The 21,579-nt window shown below is 41.5% G+C and overlaps 1 protein-coding gene across 2 annotated transcripts in view; it reads left to right on the forward strand.

Moving 5' to 3' along the window:
* Positions 1-21,579, forward strand: part of Stk32a (serine/threonine kinase 32A) — a 113,856-nt gene that overhangs the window by 66,380 nt on the left and 25,897 nt on the right. For both annotated transcript variants that reach the window (XM_059246521.1, XM_059246522.1), the window contains exon 6: positions 19,588-19,625. In XM_059246521.1, coding sequence (XP_059102504.1) covers positions 19,588-19,625 — 38 coding nt within the window. The remainder of the gene's footprint in view (positions 1-19,587; positions 19,626-21,579) is intronic.

Below are 21,579 nucleotides of genomic sequence, written 5' to 3' on the forward strand. Positions count from 1 at the left end.
CCAGTGGTCATGGTTAGGCTTCTAATTGTGGCTTTTGAGCCATGATGTTATTCGTATAATGCTTTCTTTCTCTCCTGAATGTAATTATTTGTGGATAGAGAATGTTTTACCCATGTTTAATCACCAATATCTGGCACACCAATCAAAGTAGAGGGTCACTGGGTAATTCAGTGTAAACATAGGTAAACATATGAGTGAGAACAGCAAGTACACGTGATAATCGTACAAAGTAAGTTTACAATGGATGGTGTTTTCTGAAGTAAATCTTAATTTGCTCTACAAATTCCTACTGTTTGGCTACAGGAGAAGAGATTCCGTGACACCTTTGATATCCTTTGTAGGGAATGAACCCACATTTATCAGCTCCCAGTTTCCTTGGCTTGGAATGTGGACATAGTGTAACTGAGGTTTCTTTAAGGTTAGGCCAGATAAGCTCAGACAGGAAGTTAATAGAATTCATTCCTTTTGAAGCTGCAGGATTCATGACAGCTTGCTTTGTCAAATTTAAGAAGAACACCTAGACTCTAGAATGAGCTGACTAGTAGGACAGCAGTTATATCTTCAAATAACAGTATATAATATTCTATAACATAATCCCAATAGTCCCAGTAATCCCAAAACAGTGTTGGTTAGAAGCAAGTGATAGAACTTGTTTGCTCAAGGACATAAACAAGAGGTGGAAATCATGAAGGGGGGGGGTGTCCCCATAATATCTGTCTGCCACTTTTCTCCTGAAGAAGTATACTGTGCCACATACCAATGCCAGTTTCCTCTACAACTTTAGGCAGAGTCCCGAACTTCTCTGTCGAGGAAGAAGAGAGGGGGTTGACAGGGGTAAGAAGTGATTCCTTCATGCACAAGTCTCTAGGATGGCATCCTCTTTGCCTCAGCAGGACGGTCTTTACACGTGAGCTTGTCCTTTCTCTGCTCTCTACCACACATATACTCCCCTCCAGGAAGGCTATGTGACTGAAGTGATCTGCCTGGTGAGCATGGAAGTGTGGCAAACAGCTCTTAGCCCATTTACCAGACAAGCTCTTGTTTGCAATTCAATTGTGAACCAAAATCATACTTGTTTTCTTTAGCTTATTGCAGGCAGAGATCTAGGCCGGGAGGTCACCTTGGCATCTAATTTACACACACTGTAGTATCTTAGCAGTCATATTTTATTTTCTTGAGGTGCTAATTCATAGGCAAAAATGAGATCATTTTGGTGCTAATCATTCAAGTGACAGATCAGTTCCTAATGAATGAATATGCTAACCCAGTGACAGCTCAGCTTTGAAGCCCTTAAGAATGAGTCACCTGGTGAGATATTTTTCTCATTCCTGAATGTGTTTACTTCTTTTAGCTCACCAGCCTTTTTGCCCAATTAATTTATAATACAAAGTACATACGTCATTGCTTTAATGACTTAACAAGAGTTATTTATTATACACATACCAAGACCTTGCCCTGTGGTACTCAGCATGCTGTACACAGTACCCCATTTGACAGTCAACAATACTTTGGCAGAGTTAAGTAACTTTGCCATGCACAGCTAGTGTATGGAGACTAAATTCAAATGCAAGTAACTAAAGTAACTTGGCCATGTACAGTTAGTGTATGGAGACTAAATTCAAATGCAAGATTATCTAACTAAAGGTCCTGACTGGAGGGAGAATGGTAGAGCTCTTGCTTTACTCATAGGGAGCTGAGGTTCAACCCCGGCACAGAAACAAACAAACAGAATAACCAGACTGTTCCTGCTCTAACTGTAGGCTTCCTTAGTTTTATCCTTACGAAAATAACTGACACACACCCTCCAGGTTACATGAGCTGTGTAGTGCTACTTAGCCAATTGCAAGATGATTGTGGTTGGTACGACTGTATGTTATTTTATATTTCCCCTTCCTCGTTTGCTTTCTCTTGTTGTGATAAACTCCATGACCAAAACCAGCTCAGAGGGGATGAGGTTTATGTCATCTTGCAACACTCAGGTCAGTAAATCTTCATGGAGGGAAGTCAGGACAGGAACTCAAGGCAGGAACTGAAGCAGAGACCATGCAGGAGTGTTGCTTACTTGTCTGCTCCTTCTGGCCTGCTCATCTTGCTTTCTCATACAGCTCAGGACTACATGCCTAGGGATAGCACTGCTCTTAGTGGTCTAGGCTCTCCCACATCATTCAACAATCAAGAAAATGCCCATAGACTTGCCTACAATCCAGGTAGATGGCGATAATTCCTCTGATTAGGTTTATCTTCCCAGGTGATTCTAGTTCATATTAAGTTGACAAAAAATGACTAGCATACTTTGAGTAAAGGATACATTCAAGTCTCAACCCTCAGTGTTTCAAAATGTGACCTTTTAGGAAGCAGGATCTTTATAGAAATATTCAAATTAAAATAAGACCATTCAGATGGGCCCTGTTCAAACATGACTGGTGGCTTTATAAAAAGAGGCTATTTGGATGTGGATGCACATGCATGTGCACACACACACACACACACACACACACACACACACACACGATGGCCATAGGAAGATGGATGACTGGAGACATATGTATATAAACCAAAGAACAGTAGATTACCTAAATACCAGAAGACTCTAGAAGAGGCAAGAGAGGACGGTCTCTGTGGAAGATGGATCTAAGGATCCTTTAGACTTGCAGTCTCTAGAACCATGAGGCAGAAACTTCCAGCAGCAGCCAAGCTCATGACACAGCAGAAGCATGCAGTTCTTTCCTGCTTAGATCTACTCCTTGTTTTTATCTTTCAACTTTAGTGAGATAATTCAGCTATCTACAGCATTTGTATTTGAATTCTCAGGTTGAAGGTGTCTTGCTTTGCTTTTATATATCTGTAAAGGAGGTTTTATTTTTTCCTCATTTACCATAGCATTGTGTTCAGCCTGAGAAAAGTATGAGCCTCAGAGTAATTGTAGATGACTTTACTGCTCTCACTATGTGTGTTCTGCTTGAGGTTTGCCTTTCTTTCAGTGTATTGACAACACTTGTTGTTTATTGCATTGAAATATTAAGTTTCAGGCTAACGTCTTCTCTGGAGTGCTTAAGGAAAGGCCCCTCCTCGTTGTCTTATTAAATCTTATCTTCAGTAGATGACAAGCCCTTGCAAATGTTCTCTTTTCCTAACTGCTGTAGCAAAGTGGTTATTGAGCCCTAGAAACAAAACACAGTGAAGTAATAAGGGTATTACATTGCTGTGCTCTGTTCAGCATCTGCTGCCATGCTACCAAATAATGAATGAGCATGAATTACACACTGTGAAAACAAGAGAATCTGCCCTCTTGGTATTATGCTTCAGACAATTGCAAAGAGCCTTTAAAATGTACCTTCTTTCTACCCACCTTGGAAAAGGCAAGGGGATGCTCATTTACAGGTTAACATTTAACTAGGCTGGGCTGAACTTTTAATAATTTCAATAAGGTTAAGAGTTTCATTAATATGTAACCTGTGAGCTGCGTTAAATACAATTTCATTTAGTCTAGCATGCATTGCAATACGAAGTACAAGCGTCACTCTTTTAGGTTTAATCATTTAATACTAAACAGTATTGCTTACTTATGTATATGTCAAGGACATAGCTGGGAATAGAATTTTGGGGGTGAAAACTACTCTGCCTGTTCCCTAAGCACAAATATAAAGCAGGACTATGCCTGCACACTTGTTTGAATGTGGTAATGGTCTAACCTCTGCTCACACTTGTTGCCTCACTCCTACCCTCACATGCCCTCTGCTCTGCACACTTTCTGCAAACTACTACAACTACAATAACTCCTCCTCCTCTTCCTCCTCTTCCTCCTCTTCCTCCTCCTCCTCTTCCTTCTTTGCCTTCTTAAGGACTACAGCTAATGAGATGACACAATCAACAAGGACCTAAATACTGAGGGAGCTGTGTTAGTTACAGATTGTGTTCAGTACTTTATAGTAAACAAAGATTTGAGTGAATACACTTCGGAGGTGTGTGGGCTACTTTAACACTATGCCCACAGGTGACCTGGAATATTGGCAGCATTGGTGGCAGGGCTAGCCAGACAAACAGCTCCTAGGGTGTTTGTTATGTCCTGGTGCAGAGCAGAGGGCATGTGAGGGTAGGAGTGAGGCAACAAGTGTGAGCAGAGGCTAGACCATTACCACATTCAAACAAGTGTGCAGGCATAGTCCTGCTTTATATTTGTGCTTAGGGAACAGGCAGAGCAAGCAGGAGAGGGCATGTTCTTGAACTTGATTTTCACTCTACAGTGTGTGGTCAGGAGGGAAGGATGGGAGGGATTAGAGAGATCCTGTTAGCTGGTCTCACATAGTAAGAAAGAACCCATGAGCTGACCCCCTCACCTTCTTATCCTGATGATACAAGACAGACACACTTTCTGCAAAGCCCAACTATCAAGTGCATTATACTTTAAGGACCTCAGCATTTCTACCTTAACACATCACCTCTGCCATACTGAGTGACAGTGGTCATAGGCAACTTGGAAACAAGTAAGCATGACTGTACACCACCAAACTTTGTCATGAATGCTACAAAAGTGTTTTGGAGAATAATATAGACTTGAGTATACTTTATTTATTTATTTATTGAAGACAGGGTTTCCCTGTGTACCACTGGCTGTTCTGGAACTAGCTCTGTAGACCAGACTGGCCTCAAACTCAGAGATTTGCCTGCCTCTGCCTCCTGAGTACTGGGATTAAAGGCATGGGCTTTAAGTATAATGGAGCTTAGCCTAATCTGTCATGTGTAATGAGTGAGACCTGTCACCACTGTGATGTCACCATGGTTAAACAAACATTGAAAACACCTGTTCATCTCTTGACACTCTCAGTTTACCATTAGTGGCTCATGACCTAGCTCTTCCTACACTGGGCACTTGCTAATTATTTGTTCAGTGTTTTATGAAATTTAGCTGAACAGTTACTTTGTGCCAGGTTCTGTATTAAGAGATTTATGTGGATCATTTAATTAAATCATCACTGTAGCAGGAATCTTAAATGATCTTATTAATAAAATCAAACCTGAGGCCAGTTACTGGGGTGAATGCTGTATGATCAGAGAAACAGAACAAGCCACAGCCACCTCACCTTGCCAGTTCCTCAGCTGATCCTGTTTCCTCAGAATGGATGCCTCTGAGTCCTTATCCAGAATGAATCTCAGCTGAACTGCTGCTCAAAAGCCTAAAAGCTTAACCAGCCAAAAGCTTCTAGTTTCTGGTCTTCACACCTTAAATACCTTTCTGCTTTCTGCCCTCACTTCCTGGGATTAAAGGCTCACTTCTTGGGATTAAAGGCATGAGTCACCATGCCTGGATATTTCCAGTGTGGCTTTGAACTCAGAGATCCATGCCTCCAGAAGGCTAGGATTAAAGGTGTGAGTGCCACCATTTTCTAGCCTCTGTATCTAGTAGCTGTTCTGTTCTCTGACCCCAGATAAGTTTATTAGGGTGCACAATATTTTGGGGAACACAATACCACCACACGTCACAACTTTATGAAGTAAAGCTCATTGTCCTTTGTTCTATTAATGTACACGAGTTTAGAGCTCAAATAATGGTAAACCTAAATTCACATTGCTTCAAATAATAAAATAAATATTATCCTATAAAACTGGAAAATCCAGATGTAAGCTTGTCTACAGATTACGTATTCAACAATCCAGCAGCAGCATTGACCAAGTAGCTTCTTTCTCTCATCTGCTCTTTCTGTGGACCCTCCATCCTCAGCCTGCTCCTCCATGTAATGCTAACACAGTACTTGTATTCCATGCTAACTCTTCTGAATCCAATGATCACCATTCCTTCTAAAAACCTGACTCAGGATACCAAGGGGGCTTTTATTTTAGCTTCTAATCACTCTCATTCCTATTTAGTAGCTCAAATTGGGTCACCAGTCCATCCCTGGTCTGGTAACTGTAGTCACATGACAAGACATTTCTTAGCTTATGCTTAGAGTCAGCATAGAGTAGGTGTCCTTAAGCTACATAGAATCTTATCTGTTTAAATAGCCAAGTGAAAACTACAGCAACTATTAGGAGAGTGAGGAATGCATATTAGGAAGGTGATCGCATTTACCCATGGTCCCAGAATTAGGAAGTTGCAGATTTGGGATTTGAACCTGGATCATCTGACTGTAAAGCACACATCCCTAACTTCTACCTCAAGTGAAGCTGGAAATATCTAGAGCTGGACTGAAGCATTTGTTACTGAGACAATTGCCATCATGTGACTCTATGAATTAATATATCTATGCATTTAATTTTCGGTTGCATGAGTATATTAATTATATGTGTTTATGTATATAAAGCCTATTAATTGTTATATACCTTTATATTTTTATAAAATATATGCATACATGTATAATCCAACACTATGTAACACAGTAAAGCCTGTATGGGGCTTGTGTGTAGTCTGCACAAACTGCTTCATCATCCTGTCACAAATACATGAGGGTTCTTTTACTCGTCAGGTAGAAATAATGAACAGGCAAAAGGCAGCTTCTGCTGGAGTTGAAAGTCTAACACTTTTCAGAACCTGAGTCTTACAGAGTGGCTTTTAATTCCAGAGGCCCAAAGCTCCGAATCGAGAAGTACTGACCTATAGCTACGGCTTTCAGTGCCAGACACTTATAGATCTGGGCACACAACTCAAAAGCATATTGTGCTTTCAAAACCAGAAGCTAATAGCTCTGCACCTTCAGAAATAAAGGCTTAGGGCCTCCCTGCTTTCAAAGCCAGCAAGTGGCTGTAGGTATCCCAGTAAAGGTTTATTGCTTTGTGTGTTGAATTACAGTGGCCCAGTAACAGCCAATAATACCACTACAGAGTCCAAGCTCTCAGTGTCAAGCCTTTGGTAGCTCTGGAGCTCTTGTCGGGGCTGGGATCTGCCATTACTCTACTGAGTTCTTCATAGCCTCTCAGCCCGACAGGCTCCACAGTCAGTAGCGCAGATCTCTAGAATTCTTCCTTAGCTGTCTAAGTTGCTGAGTGTTCTGAAAACTTATAGCCCTAGCAGTTTCCAGGACTTATAGCCCCATAAGTCATTCTCAAGTGGCCTTATGGCTGTGGCTCTTCACTGCCTGGGACTGGAAGCCTGTTGGTTGATTTCCTCTATTCTTACTGTAACCTGCTCAGCCCGCTTTATCCATCATAAAGATCATAAACAAGTAAAAAATATGACATGGCCTAGTGTCACAGCATAGGGAGGTTGTCAGTGCATGGGCAGACTTTCCTGACTGACCAAAGAAGGCTGACGTAGGATGCTTACATAATCAGAACAGGGGAGAGGCAGACGCAGACCCTAGTTCTGCAGCATAGTCAACACTTCATCTGTCGCCGGCTTTGCACTGAGTCAGGCTGGGACCTGCTCCCTACCTGGCCTGGCTGGAGACAGCAGCAAGATGGGAAGGACCATTGGGAATGACTGCAGTCAGGTTCACCTAGAGGTCACTGACATTTGTTGTGACTTGAGTGACATCTCTCAAAGATGCTGCCAACAGTCCTGGGCAGTTGTGACTGGAGAAAGGCCTTCCAGTATGAACATCAGTGCCTCTGCTGCAGTTGTGGCTGTGGCGTGTCGCTAGTCAGCACATCTGCACTTTATTCTGAAGGATGGAGTCAGCACATGCCCGTGGCCAATGATCTCTTCTCTGTGAGTTAACCTTAAAACTAGCTGTGGTCCAGAATGGCTCAGTAGGTGTGCAAGGCTCTGTGGCCTTGGTGTATGTCAACCCTCCCCTTGCAGTGGAGGGGGGGGGCAGTTCCAGAGACAAGACCCACCTGGACAGAAGTGATTCTGAATGGATTTGATGCCTTTGTTCGGGTTCTGTATGAAAATGCTAATGAGAGAAAGATCGGGGAAGGCAGATTTCATTCTGACTTCCCAGATTGCAGCTCTCTGAATAAAGCACAGATTCAATCCTTGGGGTGTTTTTTTTGTGGGTGTGTGTGATGGGCAGTGTGGATGCTGACAGTTGCTGTGGTCCTTACAGCTGGAGTGGAATTTCCTCAGAAGGTCCAGGAAGTATTCAAAGCAGCTAAGCGGCCATGATCACAAGCCAGCTGATCACAATCATACAAGGGACATTGTGATTGACAGCTCCTCACTCAAGGCAGCTGGGCACCAGAGAAGGGTCTGGCAGCTGTCTATCAAGCAGTGTGCCACTAACAACTTCGATTATTTAAAGGGAAAGCGTTATGGAGTGTTTACAGCAAAGATTTGATGTCTTTTTCTGAGCACTTAGTCTAATATCACCTACTCATCAGTCAAGTGCATTTAGGGAGGGTTGTTCTTTGTCTCAATACCAGTTATAAAATGCCAGAGTATGCTCGCCTGATACTCCTAGATGCATCAACCCAGTGACAACTCCTGGCCCAGAAGAGGTCCATCAGAGTGCTACACCTGTGTCCACCCCACTAGTCTCCATTCTTTGAGCTTTGTGAGCATGTGATTCTAGTCATTAAATATCTGCAAATTCACATACTTACATAGGACACTTATATTCTTACTCTACTTAAATCTATCACACTGTCCTTATGTACAACTTATTCTTCCTACAATTTCCAATGCTCATTCAGTAGTTACTGTATACCAAGGGGAGATTCATTGACTTTCTAGAGTCAAACATAACCAGACTGTGGTTCACCCTCAGGCGAGTTGGCATCAGTGGCATTCCAAACTGCCTGGTTATATAGAAATCTCCCTTCTTTCTTGGTGAGATAACCCCAGGTTGGTAGCAAAGACCCAGGTTAGTGTTCAGTGCTTGGGCTAGGTCAATCACAGTGATTATGTTCCCAACATCCCCGCTTCAATATGGGTATGAGTCAGTATGGCTAGTGACTTCTTCAAAAAGGAAGAAAAAAAGTTATTGGCTTCCCTAATAAAACAGGAGAAACCCAGTTAGTGCCGCTGGGTTCAGCTGCTTTCTGCCCTAGAGCTATAAGCGAGGTCTAAAGCTGTAGCAAATGTTCTGAGATCAGGAACCAGCAAATCAAATCACTAATGGAACAAAATGGCAATCTAGAATTCAAAGCTGTGCTTTTGGTGCCAGCATGGAATCAGCACAGGAGCCTGGATGCACCATTCCTCCTGAAGTGTGTCTACCTAATTCCTACCTGCTCACATCCCCAGGAATGCATGAAGCACATCTGTAATCTAAAACCCAGTATGTTTGTTGGTATTTGTTCCAAAGGAAAAAGCTGCAGATGCAGGGGAATATGGCAGGCAATCTTAGAAAGTGTGAGGAGGGGTTTCAGGAGGGTCTGGGCTCTGCTGGGTGCTTTGGTGAGTACTGAGTAAGCACCATATTCCTTAGAATCAGGTCCTGCCAAAAAACAGTGCAGTGACTGACTGTCCATCTCGAGAGATTTTACCTGGGAAGTGGGTGGGGGAAGAGAGTGGTCCAGGTCAGTAGGTGGTAAAGACACGGCCACCATTCCACAGTCAGCTTTGTGGATTTCCTGGTGCATTTCCATCATGCTCAGACATGATTACATGGTTGTAGGGCTGTCTTCCTCCCTCTGCTATGGTCACAGTGCAGCGCAGCCTTCCAGTTCAATGATCAAAAAGCAGAGCACACATCCCAGCTCATTGCCCAGGAGCACATCCCAGCTGGCAGCAATCAAAGCTGCCGTGGGCATCCTCACACTCCCTGCATAAGTCAGAGAGGTAAGATTATTGTCGCTAGCATCAAAACACATGTAAAAAAATAAATAAATACAAAAAAAAAAAACAAGGCAGCGATTAATGCAGGACCCGGCCAGTCAGCCTGAACTGCAATTTTGCTCATTTAAGCAATTTGCATGGGTGCATTCCTCCTCCTTGTAGCGTCTGCCCAAGCAGCTGTTCTCTGCCTTGAATTTTCACTCTCCTACCAGCACTTCTGTCTGCACCCCATTGTTCTGATGTCTGGTTTTTCTCCTTCTGTGACCACATCACGCACTTGTCTGCAGTTTTAACATTGCATATCTCCATCCACTCAAAACGGGGGTCTGGGTTTACGTAACCAATGTTCTAATCCTGGCTTTACTCCACCCTTCAGTAGCTATGAGACCTAGACAATTTCCCAGTCTCTCCTGAATTCAGTATCACTATCTTTAAGGTCAAAATGATAATACTGTTTACCATCAGGTATTTGGTGGAGCAGGGGAGGAAGTAATTGAAATAATATGCGTAAAACACTTAGCATGATTTTCAGGCAAATGATACATAATTGATACAGACATTTCATTATAACCTTGTATGCTATGATAGGACAGTAAAACAAAACAGCTCAGGGCATGGACCAGCTGGTTGTATTCTGTGACTTGTTTCCTAAACAAGGCATGTGCTTGACATACAAATCCTGTCATCCCCGGGCTCTTGGAGTCGTAGTCTGCTCTGGAAAGATACAGATGTTCTTCTAGCTTTGTTTTATTTTTAATTCTCTTGGCATCTGGAGAGTTAATTTGCTTCATTTTCAAATGACAAGTTTATTTTTCCTTCTGCTAGAGAGGGTGCCTTTGGTTCTGGAGTTGAAGTATAGATTACATCTTCTTTCTAATTGAATACTCGTCTCCATCACCTGACTTTTAAAAGAGATTTTATCCTTGTTTCTCTATGATTAATAGACCTTATTCCCTTTGGTTCCGCCTTACTTCTAGGTGCCTTCCCTTCTCCAGGCTGGGGCATCTTTACTTGAACCCTGTGGAGTTGAGAGTTCACTGTGGTCTTAGTGGCTGTGTGAGTTGGCCTGGGTCCCTGTTACTCTATTAGTTGATGCATGTGGGTTTCCACCAGAGTGGATCTGAATCAAAGGTGCTAATGGTAACTAGTGAGTGTTGACTTATGCTAAGCCCTAAAGGAGACTCTTCCTTGGGCAAGCATTGTCTCCAGAGATTGCAATTTTTAAAACTCTCATTACTAGGACTATTATATACAGACACACTTCTCAAGCTGGGGTGTCTGTTCTCTCCACTGCTGGGAACCTGTGTCATCAGGATGAATGCATCTCATCTTCACAGAGAACAGATTTTTTTTCTCTACAATGAGAAAGTGAAAACTTAAAAAAAAAATGAAATAGACTTGGACGTATATATTCGTCTATTTTTCATTGCTAAATCAAAACAGTTGTAGCTGGGTATTTATAAAGAAATGGGCTTTATTTATCTTATACTCATGGGGACTGGAAGCCCAAATACTAAAGCACTGTGAGGCCCCTGCAGCTGGGGCAGACATCTTATGGCAGACGGCACCACAAAGGCAGGAATACATGGAGTGGGAGAGATAGCATGACATGGGAAACTGGAATAATAGCTAAGCAAAGCCAGCTTTTCACTAGGCTCTGCCTTTTCGATATCAATGTATCTTAAACTACATTCACATAACATCTGATCTTTAGCAAAGCATCATAAAGTAGAATATGTGTATGACTTATAAATCTACAGTAGGCAAATATGATCAAAAATATACTTGCTGTAAGACAACTTGAGCTGAGCTCAACCTCTGAGTGTATAAAAACATCTCTCTCTCTTTCCTTAGGAGAAGTAAGGCATGAAGATCCCAAAAGTTAAGTCAGATTTACATCAGTTTGTGGTAGGGTTCTAGCTCTGTGAGGTCTTGTCTGGTGATCTTGGATGAGATGTCATTCTCTAAGCCTCTCCTTTTTCATCTGTCCAAATGCAGTGACATTCATAGCACAGAGCTGTTCTGAGACATGAAAGACACTTGTTATCAGACGTTTGTCACTCAGCTACCATGGCACAGGCAAGAATGACCCCAGCTAGAAGTAGTAGCATTGTTTAGAAGGTAGGACAGGTCCAGAAAGTTTTGGTGATTGTCCCCAAGCATCCCTTCTGTGTTCATATTAGGAACTGCTAATCAATCATGACCCTCATTCCCTTTGTCCATGGAAGCCTTCGTCATCAACTTAGGCAGAAACTACTAGTTCAATTGGTCTTTAGGGAACCTAGCTCCCGTTCTACTTAAAATAGCTAAGCTAGTCAGTGAGGAAAAGGTATGTGAGTTAAATACCACCTCTGCCATTTATAAACAGGGTAATTATGAGAATATTAGTAGATTATTGATTGAAAATCAGCTTTGCTGATTTATTTTGGGGATGAATCAAGAATAAGAGACAACTGTCAGGGGGTGCTCCTTTAGAACAAGACATGGGTGAATCACTAAAGATCAGGGCTCAAAGACATTGGAAGTCAGGCTGGCCTCTCCACTGTACTCTGCACTTAAACATAGCTTTCAGCCAGGCCCTTTCAAGCCTTAGTGACAGCTGTGTCACAGACTAAGATTTCATCATGGTTCCTGCCAGCGTTGGAAATGGGGGACTGTGAAGAGGTTCTTCCCCGTGTCTTGAATTAATGTTTCTGTTAATTCCCTGAACAATCTCTACTGAAGCTTAATCTGTTTTCCACTGAGTGTCCCTCAGCATCTGCTCCCTCCTGCCCTCTTCCCACTCTACTGAAAAAGCAAGGCTTTCTTAGGTGATAAAAGCTTAGGTGGTGGGGATCTGGAGAAGCAGGGGGTGCTGGGATAGGTGTCTAATGATGTAGCTTTTGTATGCTAAGGGGGTTATGTCAGGAGCAATTGGGCAGAAATTCACAGACTATAGGAGAAGCTATGTGAGATGGGAAGGTACTGAGAAGAGAACGTGAGTGACATGATGGGAAGAGAAACACAAATTGTTTAAGGCATGCCAAATGACATTTTCATTGATCCCTGAAACACCTCCCCTCTTAATGTTACCATGATAATGAATAGAACCTGTTTTCTTACCACATAATGGATGTGTTTGTTGGAATGAAAATTAGAAAGTATTGTTAACCTAAAATAGTCATATGTATCTAAAAGGAATATCAAGTATGTCCAACACATTTACTGAACATTGGAAATATTCAGTGTGGTCCTGAGAGCCCACAGTCCCTTTATCTGATCCTCTACTAATGGTTTCTGTAACTCATCTTCCCTGGAGCAAAGAGCAAGAGATGCTGGAGATGAGCAGATTCAGCAGACAGTTGGTAAAACAGAGATTAAGTGCAGACCCTTGCCAGGCTGTGTAGCCCTTACTCCTCACCAGGGCTCCACCTTTATTCCTTACCATGGCTCCATTACAGAGATCAGATCATGTGTGCAGATGATGAAAGGTCAGGTATCCTAGCTTAAATTATGGGTCCGAGATTACATGAGAAGCAAGGGAGAGAACTGGGATTGTAAGCAAAGCTTGTGAAGTGTAATCTTAGAGGATAGTATCTGTGTCTGGGACACAGTCTGGTCCAGAAAACTCTTTACTCTGCTTCCTGTTTCAACTTACGTTTTGTTTATAATTTCTTCTTCCGTCCTACCACCCCATACTTTTAATATAGGCCTAGTTTGGGGACCAGTAGTCTTTATGTGACACTCTGAATCTTATCACACACACACACACACACACACACACACACACACACACACACATTCACACACATACACATACACACACAATTTTCCCCTCTCAAGAACTTGAAGATGACCCTGCTTGAGGGTATGCTATACAACAACAAAACCAAAACCAAACAAACCTGTTGCCTAGTCAGAAATTGTGGGATGCTTGGGAAGTTGATCTGGGTTTGGATACAATGAGTTCCTTGTTCCCCATTTTCACACACCCCGTGTGAAGTTGCAGGGTGAGCAACTTGACTCCAGGGTAGGTGCAGTGAAGGGATGTAATTAGCCTATTAAACTCTGCTAATGTCTTGTAAAGTCACTCAAGTGAGAATGACAGATATATCAGTTCCACTTGGACTGTACCACAGGGAGCATTGGGTTTCTTCCTACTGTTTATAGTCCTTGAAGGTGGAAAGAGCAGACTCAGAAAGACATAGCTTTGTTTGTGGTTTATTGAATAGGTGCGTCCCTAGACTTAGACTTTACCACTCTCCAAATTCAAAGCCCCTGTCTGAAGTCATTTGCGCTCACTGCACAGAGCTCGCCTGTCATCCCTCACTCTGATGCATGCTCAGACATTTACTAAAAGGGGTCAGGTTTGCAGTTGGCTGGCAGCGAATGCAGTATAACTGCCATGGAAGACCTATTGGAAGCTTTTGTGTTTCTGTTTTGTGTTACAGAGTTTAGTACCAGGACTCATGCATTTTTTTTTTTTCAAAACAGGGTTTCTCTATGTAGCTCTCGCTGTCCAAGAACTCACTCTGAAGACCAGGCTGCCCTCAAACTCACCTGCCTCTGCCTCCTGAGTGCTGGGATTAAAGGCGTGCACCACTACAGCCCGGCTCATGCGTGATTTTTATGATGAACATTTACTAAAACACTTTACTCTGTTCTGGGCACTTTTATGAGTCCCAGTATCTACAGCATTAAACATGACACTCTTTGCTCAGAGAACTTTCATCCTTATAGAAGAGATAGAAATAATGAGCAGATCAACAATGAAACAACTGGTGGTGATGGTATTTTACTAACTATGGGACAGGTAGAAACGTTAGGACGGATGGGGTGGGGGTGATGCACCTTGCTCTCCAGCCATGGAAGTGGGCAGGGATCAGGACTGTGAGCATAAGGGGCTGTCTGGGAGAGGAGGAAAGGAGGCTAGGGAGCTGGATGGAGAAAGGCCAGTGGTGCAATTTGACCTGCACCAGCACACTACTGTGTGTACTGGGCAGCAGATGTGGAGTCATTCTTATTCCCTGGGGGGTGGAAGCCAGTGGGAGCTCAATCAGGGAAGGCACATGGAGTATGATACTCCTTGCCAGATGCTAAGAAGATGAGAGATTTTCAGGAGAAAACAGGGAGGCAAGGAAAAGGTACCATGGCAGTATCTGATGGAGAAGTGCTTTTGCAGCAGCAGATGTTAATTCTGTTACTAATTCATCTATTTATGCTTACATTGTATAAGCTATGAACCTGGATCATTTTAATGACAAAATACAGTAAATATTTGAACATGGTTGAAACCATAGCCACCTCACATCCTCAGAGCTTTCCCATTGACCGGAATTAGAGCTCTATACCTTTAAATGATAAACTATCATTCTCTATCTACTCTAGCATGTGCATTTATGGGCATTTGATGGCTCTCCATACCTCATATAGCTTGAACCATGCAATAACGGCTCTCTTGTATCTGACTTGTTTCACTCAGCACAATGTCTTCTAGACATTAATGTGTTCATTAATGCTGCAGCATTTATAAGAATTTCCTTCTTTTTAAGAGAACAGTACTTCATTGTAAATATATTTTGTCTTTTTCACGTAACAATAGACACACGGGTTGCTTTTCCCTTTTAGCTGTTGTGAATAATAACACTGCTTTGGGTCTGGGCACACAAATCCCTATGCAAATTCCCATTCAGACCTCTGGGCTAAACACCTTAGAAATGAAGTTGCTGTATCATGTGGTATTTTCATACTTCGTATTCTGGGAGATCCCCATGCTATTTCCAGCAATTCTATTTTAAAGGTAGATTTATCAGCAGTTGCTAAGCAATTGGTGTTAGGAATTCAAAAGGGAAAGCTTAGAGTTAGTTCAAGATTTTCCATTTTAAAATGGGAGAACTATGGGGCCAGATACTGGGGTAAGAAATTCTTGGATCATTTTGTTATTGTGTGAGGGTTATGGATAGACAGAGAAGGTTCTGTTCAAGGAATTTTGTATTTTTCGTGTATCTTAAACAGATGACACCATCAGATAAGCAATTTTATGTACTTATCTGTAATTCCAGGGTAAGGACTAGAAATGTGCTTCATATGCATTATCATTTGGCATGTAAATACTATTTAAAATCATAAGACTAAATGCAGTCATTTAGTGGGATATAGTTCTGCATATTCTTAAACCTTGATTGAGCCCCACATTTAGAGAATCAACCAAGAAGTTACTAGCAAAGGAGGCTGAGGCGGGATCTCCATGGTAGAAGAAATCCAGAAAATGAGGTTTTTTTCTAAGCCATGAAAACAAAGTGTGTCATGTGGGAAGGAGTGATCAACACCCCCCACCTCACGCCAGAACTGAGGCATGAGTAACTGCCTGATGATTGGATTTGGCACAGTGAGGGAGCCGACGTACCTGATGAGGGTAATCTCAAGGACCCAAGAAGATGAAAGTTTGGTTAGTGATCTGAGATAAAAGTGGCAGATGCCATTCCCAATTCCACCTGCCAACATTCAATTCAGAAGTGTCATCATTAAGGAAAGAGTGAGGATGGAAGTGGCTTCTTTGAGATTCGGTTGTAACATATTTTCGTAGAGGAGAAGGAGGAGCTGGTGTGGACTGCAAGGACACTTACCGAGGGAATGTATGAAAGGAGAGAGGACAGGACTCCAAGTCCCACAGAAGAGCTGGTATGCCATAGCCAGTGGTAAATTAAAAGGTAGGTGGGTCCACAAGGTTCTCTGCTCTTTGCAAAGTGACAACGTACAGTCATCTATTGAGAGGAAGCAATAAGTGAGGGAGGGTGTGAGGGTTTGAGGAATGATCAAAATGTGAAGTGACCTTAGAGTAGGCCAGTGTCACAGCCTTGCCTGGCACACTGACACTTAGTTGGATATGAACCCTCAATTTTATTTCCATCCTATTGTGTGGAGAACATAGCTGTGTCTTTTTTGTCTTGGTCATTAGAAGAACCTTAATGCTGATTTCTACCATGGCCAGACTCACTTAAGTTCTCCTAACAGTGTGCATATTTCCTTCACATGCTCAACAGCATCTACTATTGGTGGTTGTTGCTTTCCTGATGAGCCTTCTGAATGTGGCTTTTCCTCAGAATGTTTGAGAGGATCCCATTAATTCTGGACAGACACAGAGTCTGATGGCTTAGGTCTGAACTAGGGCAGAAAGTCCTCCCTGCTCCAAGCTTCTGAGGGAACCTCAAACACATCCAGTTCTATTGGCTATTAAGTTAAACCAGCTACAAGTTAAATAATCAGCTTAGGAAATGTGGTTTCTTATTCTGATTTACGTTAGGGTACTGAAGTGTTTCTAAAGAAAGGAAATGGAGTTGAAATTCAGAACTAGAAAACTCAACTTGATCTAGTAGGAATTTTAATATAACTCTCTCAATTTCTTTTCAGTTTCTTCTGGTACACGAATAAGCCATTTTATCATACTGTAATTTTCTCTGAACTGATTTAGAAGTTACTTCATTATAGTTTGAAAAAACTGTGTAGTTAGAGTCTAAGCTTATGTAACTTATTACAGTGCTTAAAAATCCACATTTTTATTAGATTTCCTCATATTCTTTCACTGATGTTGTGACAAATGAGCCCATTTACCATTTCATACCTTTCTGGTTTGGTTCCTTATGTATCTTTCTCATCCTCCCCATCCCTGAGGGAACAAGGTCTCATTTCTCTCTCTGTTATCTGAGCACAGTGGCTTACCTAAGTAGATAAATACAGGGAGAGGAAATATAATATTGAAGTAAGAAAGCATATTCAACCAATTATTCATCTCTCTGATTCCTCTGTATTATTGTCTAAGTTTTGAGATAGATTCAGGGAAACCTAGTGGACAAAAAGATAAGAAAGTCCAAAAGAGTCAACCAAGATACTCAAGTACTTAATAGGAAACTCACAAAATATGAAACCTGTGCTGATTCATTTCTGTCATGCGCCCTCATAAACACAGGCAAAGAGATATTGATATTGGCCTTGCCATACCCAACTGTTTCCTGCCTGAGCCTCTTGCTTTCCTGGAAAACAGTGATATCAACTGGATACGATCTGAAAATGGCAGAAAGAGCCTGATACCTGGTTTACCTCCAGCTTCCTCCTACAGAGAGTTTTGGTGATGTACAGTAGCTACTGGCCTGTACTGTTGGATCCCCCTTACTGTGTGCTAGAATTTCCCTGTGTCTCTGTTAATGACCACCACAGACCATGACTCTATGTGCTGTCCAAGAAACCATCCCCAGCATCAAGGAGGTCATGAACCTAACTGTGAAGAAGAGTTACATATAAGTGTGACACATATTACAGGGGGTGGGGGGGTGGGGGTGGGGGCAAAACCACATCAAAACATTTGGTCCAGCATTGGAAAGTCATAGAAGGTTTCTTGGAGGAAGTGAAATCTCTGATGCCCAGGATGAATCTGCTGTGTCTCAGAGGGGCGGTGAGAGGTTCTGATTCAGGCTAAAGAGCAACGAGTACAGTAACAAGCAGGCAAGGGTTTGCAGGAAATATGTTAGAGGATCCTACATGTTCACATAGCTGGAACACAGAGCCAGATAATGCATTAGCTTCTATGACATGTGTGAGTTTGGACTTATTAATTCTTCAAACAAAGGGTGTGGAGACAGGTCTTCAATATTACAAGAGTGCTTTGCCACAGCAACCTGCAATTTGAAGACCTGTTACACTGACTTTTTAGTAAATTATACCCTGTAGCACAGAAAAGAATCCTGCCACAGAGAAAGATGATCCCTCTATGGGTCCAGAATGAATTTAACATGCCCACGGCATGAAAGGGAATTTTCAAGACTCACAACAATTTGTGCCACCTGAATGCTGGAAGTAGCATGTACTGACTTCTGTTTATAAGTAAGTTTTTTTTTAAAAGCTTATTGATTTTGTCAAGAAAAGATGATGTCCAGCCTTGGTCTGACAAAAGCTAAGGTCATTTTTTAATCTGACAACATAAAAGCCACTTGACCAAGCTGATAATGTGTTCCCAAATCCATTTTACAATTTCCTTCCTAATGGTTTTTGTGAATCTAGGAAGAAGTATTTTAATGGCACATTAGGGAGGGGTAGTTAAAATCTGAGCATAGAGAATTTTGGGTTGTTATGAACTATAGTATTAGTCTCTGACTGAGGAGAACTGCCCAGTGTAATCATTTCATGAGGACATGGAAAACACTGTAGCCATCAATGGTCACATCTGTCAACACAAACTCCTTTCATTGAAAGAGAGTGGTTTTCTCTTCCCCTTATCATCTTTTTGGTTTTGTTTTTCATTTCTAATAACAAAGGTACATTTCAAAGGTATACAATATGATGCATTGATAAATATATACATAATAAAATGAATATTACTACCAAGCAGATTGCCATTACCTTCTCATGCAATTACCTTTTTAGCTTTGAGTTGAGCAAGTCAGAAATTGACCAGCTTAGCAAATTTCTACTACACAATGCAATATATATATATAGTAATTACAGCTGTCATGTTATACACTAACTTATAGACAATTTGTCTCTGTTACTACCCCAAGTACAATAATTAAGCAATTAAAGGCATTACATCATGTGTAACTGGGGTTTCACAGGAAGACAATGGATAATGTTACTCATGCTACTTTATGTCAATGTAAATGTCCCATAAACCCGGGATGACCAATACTTTCATGCTATAGCAATTAAGAGTCTTTGTGCATGAGACAAGCCGAGGTTCAGAACCCAGTTCTTCCATTTATTGACCTATGACCTTGGCTAAATCCTTAGTTTTCTAATCTACACATCTAATGTTAACTGTATCAGATTCTATGATAATAGGATGAAATGCTAGTACAATGTTTCAACCCTAAATAGGAGCTATTGAGCATTTTTGCTTTTACCATATGGCTCTGTTTGTTTTATTATGAACAACTTTATCTTTTCCTTATTTCCTCCTCTAGGGATATGAAACCTGACAATATTTTACTGGATGAACATGGTAAGTAAATGATTTGCTTGCAATCATTTATGTGACAGGTATTTACAAACACATTGATCACCCTAGCTTGATTCAGTTGGCACACACACACACACACACACACACATATATATATATTATATATATATATATTATATATATATGTACATACACACATATCATATATACATTTCATCTATGTGTAGGAGAGACTAGATAGGAAAACTTTATAGCAATGTAATAATCCAATAATAGACTCTTAAGTAATATTGAGATAAGTAACACAATGAGAAAGTTATTCTTTATTTTCTTCCAGTGCTACATTTCTTCCAGAAAACTATCTGGTTATTTTAGTACTAGTTTTCCTAATATCTTCCAGTGAAAGATAGAGCTAATCTGAATGCGGAGCATTTGTCAGGTAATGGTATCCACCAAGTAACTGAGATGATTTTGTTAGTGTATTCTTTTATAGTTGGCATCTCATGAAGGCAAATTCCTTCCACACATAAGAGATTATCAAGTCTTATGTTCATTTTTTTTTCAGTTAAGAAAATAAATGAGCTTAAAGAAAAAATGTAAATTAGGTAAAAATGGTATTATTTGGCCCAGATGTAAAACTGATAGTGGAAAATGGCAGTAATCATGAAGGGATAGTAGCTGCCTAAAGTACAAGCTCACTGGCTAAGATTTTGTGGCTGGGCAGTGGTGGCGTATGCCTTTAATGCCAGCACTCGGGAGGTCAAGGCCAGCCTGGTCTACAGAGCAAGATCCAGGACAGGCACCAAAACTACACAGAGAAACCCTGTCTCAAAAAAAAAAAAAAGAAAAAAAGAAAAAAAGAAAAAAAGATTTTTGCCAACATAATGAAATAGGCATGGTTTATTTATAACATGTTTTAACATTTTTATTTTATGTGTATAAGTGTTTTTCCTGCATGTATATCTGTGTATCATGTGCGTGCACCAACAGCAGAGGCCAGAAGAAAGAATACGATCCCCTGGAACTCTAGTCACTGATTGCCCTGAACCACCCTGTGAATGCTGCCAATCAAACCTGGGTCCTCTGGAAGAGCAGCAAGTGCTCTTAACCATAGAGATACCTCCTCAGCCCTCTTCTCAACATTTTAAAAAGTCTTTTTGGAGTTATCGGTACTACATCAGGGGATACTGTAGGGCACACAGCTTTTCTGCTGTAAATGGGGGAGTACTGCCAGTGGGCACTGTTGGCAATAAGTGTTTCAAGGCTCTTGGCATCTCATGAAGATAATTGAAAAAGTGCATACAAATGGCAAAGCAGTTTCATTTAAAGACGGTAGAAGACACACTGCAAAGAAGCAGTAGCCTACTGCAGCTAGAGTGTCCAAGAGCCCCAGTTATGGTTTGAGGCTTCATTTTTACGCAGCCCAGGAGAAAAGGTTGGTTGCTAGGAAGGTCTTTCTGTTTTGATTGATAGGATTGAATGATGTAAGCTCCTTTTACTATGTTTTCTCCCACAGTGCATCTGATTTTAATCATAGACATGTCCAATTTTGCATAAGCATAAGAGGATGTTACCTAAAAGCTCACTCAGAGGACACAGTTACCTTAATGTACATGAGCCCCAAACCAGTGTGAAGTAATGGCTAGCTTAGGTTTCTATTCCTGCAACAAACACCATGACCAAAAGCAGGTTGGAGAGGAAAGGGTTTATTCAGCTTACACTTCCACATTACTGTTTACCACTGAAGGAAGTCAGGTCAGGAACTCAAACAGGGCAGGAATCTGGGGGCAGGAGCTAATGAAGAGGCTATGGAAGAATGCTGCTTCTTCTCCATGGCTTGCTGGGTCTGCTTTCTTATAGAACCCAGGATCTCCAGCCCAGAGATGGCACCACCCGCAATGGTCTGGGCCCTCCCAGACTGATCACTAATTGAGAAAATGCCTTACTGTTTGGATCTCATGGAAGCATTTCCCCAACTGAAGCTCCTTCCTCTCTG

The sequence above is a fragment of the Peromyscus eremicus genome, chromosome 19 (genome assembly GCF_949786415.1).
Source record: "Peromyscus eremicus chromosome 19, PerEre_H2_v1, whole genome shotgun sequence".
Taxonomy (NCBI): Eukaryota; Metazoa; Chordata; class Mammalia; order Rodentia; family Cricetidae; genus Peromyscus; species Peromyscus eremicus.